General features: G+C 66.1%; 1 protein-coding gene across 1 annotated transcript in view; it reads right to left on the bottom strand.

Moving 5' to 3' along the window:
* The window catches only part of MNEG_6941 (mannosyl-oligosaccharide glucosidase), a gene marked incomplete at both ends in the record, with an annotated part of 9,260 nt that extends 7,204 nt beyond the window's left edge, over nt 1-2,056 (bottom strand). The window contains 2 exons of the mRNA XM_014044584.1: nt 1,371-1,565; nt 1,962-2,056. Coding sequence (XP_013900038.1) covers nt 1,371-1,565; nt 1,962-2,056 — 290 coding nt within the window. The remainder of the gene's footprint in view (nt 1-1,370; nt 1,566-1,961) is intronic.
* Nucleotides 2,057-2,067: the final 11 nt, after the last annotated feature.

Below are 2,067 nucleotides of genomic sequence, written 5' to 3'. Positions count from 1 at the left end.
GTGGGTGAATGCGCCAGAGTGGCGGGGGTGGGGGCAGGAGGGGTGCGGCTGAGGCATGCGGCTCGGTGCGTCCCTGCTGCAGGGGTAGGGATGCCTGATGGCATGCTTGGCGATGCGCTTCAAATTGCACCCACCTGTGGCGCTCGGTCCATTGCCCTTGTTGCGCCGGCCTGATGGTTTTGCCATAAGGAAGCGGCTACTGGGTAGCCGACTGTTTTATTGCTTGGCTGCTTGCGACCAGATCATTGCGATTAGATCACCGACCGTTTGCGATCGTTCGGCTGACCGTGTCGATATTCAAGATGAAGATCCCTCGAAAGATGTCTGCGACATCCGGCAATCAGCACAGGCAGCGCGCCAGGCACAAGGTCAACGAACTACAGTGCCACCAGCGCGGGTGACTGGCACCAGGTGACCGCCACATGCATGGAACACTGCAGCCAGCAGCAGAGAGCCAACTGTTGTGACTGAACGGGTCTGATCATGAAGCTTGCAGCATACGGCATTACAACACAGAACAGCATGACTGCACAACACACAGCACACAAAACAAGCGAGATGCCCCACAAACAAGTGGCCCGGCGAGAGTGCAACCCTTGATTTGCAGCCGATGGGGCGCAGTTGAGTGGCCCCAGCCGACAGGCGAACCGTGCAAGCGGCGGCAGCCCCCAGGTGGCCAGCAGCTGCCCGCCGCGCCGGCGCAGGAGATTTTAATGCAAGGGAACGGGGGCCCGCCGCGCGGGTAACGCAAGGCGCGTGCGGGGCATTCAAAAAAGCAGCCATGCCATGCCAGCATGAGCGGATGTCATCTCAAGCCATAAGCTCAGCAAACCCCCTTCCTTATCCTGATGCAGCCGTGCCTCATGCCTCAAACCGCGGGGCGTGGCGCCACCTTACGTTATCGGCAAGGCCCCGCCCTTCCAACAAGCTGCAGGCTGCGAGGGCGCCGGGCGTTGCCGCCCATGCAGCCGTCTGCGAGCCATGAGTAGCTTGCGGGACGCTGCCCTTGCGAGTCACCAACCTAGAGTCAGGGCCGGCCGTCCCCCAAGGGCCCGTCGCGACTCAAGCAGAAAAAGGAACAACAAACCAGTGGGGCCGGCAGCGACACGCGCAAGCCCTCACGGCGGCGCCCAACAAATCGGCGCGCCGCGCGCCACCGCGCGCCACACCCAAATCGAGCCGGCGGCGGCAATCCCAGCCGCCGGCGCGAGGGCGCGGCGCGCCGCGGCGCGCCTGGCGGCCAACAAACCAAACGCGGTGACGCCCGATCGGTCAATGTGTAAGCCTCGGGCCGCGTCGCCGCACAAGCAACGCGCGGCGACCTGCAGCTGCCGTGGATCGCCGCGACGGTCCGGGCCGCCTCAGCTCACGCTGCCTTGTGCTGCTGCTGCTGCTTGGGGCGCGCCGCCTCGTCGATTAGGTATACCAGCCCCCTGAAGTTGATGCCGCTGTGGTTGCTGAGCGACATCTCGCAGGTCCGGCTGGTGGAGTAGCCGTCCTTGCAGCCGGCCGGCAGGTTGAGGTGCTGCAGGCTGGCCGCGGTCAGCTCCTCATACCGCATGCCCCTGGGCGGTGCGCACGTGTGGATGGGTGGGTGGATGGGTGGGTGCGTGAAGGATGCAGGATGAAGGGGCCGTGATACGGCTGGTGGAAGGACCAAAGGAGCCGCCTCCAGAGGCGATTCCTTGAGCAATGAGCAGTGCCGCGGACACGCAGAATGGCGTCCCCACTGGCTGCTGTGCGGCTACTGCAGAGGAGGGCGGTTCCATCATGCGTGCGACCCCCAAGGCGCCTCGCGGCCCTCAGGGGGCAGGGCCGGCCTCCACGCGTCCCGGTCCAGCGTGGAGCGCGGGCCGCCCCCCCGGCTGCGCTGCTCGCTCCGCTCAATCAGACGCCCTCGCGGCGCCGCGTGGACGACCCCCCCTGGACGGCCGGGGCGCGCGTCCACCGCCCGCGCGCACCTGTCTCCGGCCATGCCGCAGCAGGGGATGCCGCTGTGCACGACCTCGTTGGCGCAGAGGCCGGCCAGCTTGGTGAAGGCCTCCTCGATGCCCATCTTCTTGGAGG

The sequence above is a fragment of the Monoraphidium neglectum genome (genome assembly GCF_000611645.1).
Source record: "Monoraphidium neglectum strain SAG 48.87 unplaced genomic scaffold scaffold01182, whole genome shotgun sequence".
NCBI classification, from domain to species: Eukaryota; Viridiplantae; Chlorophyta; class Chlorophyceae; order Sphaeropleales; family Selenastraceae; genus Monoraphidium; species Monoraphidium neglectum.
Note: the sequence above shows the minus strand (reverse complement) of the source record. Positions and strands in the feature narration are given on the sequence as shown.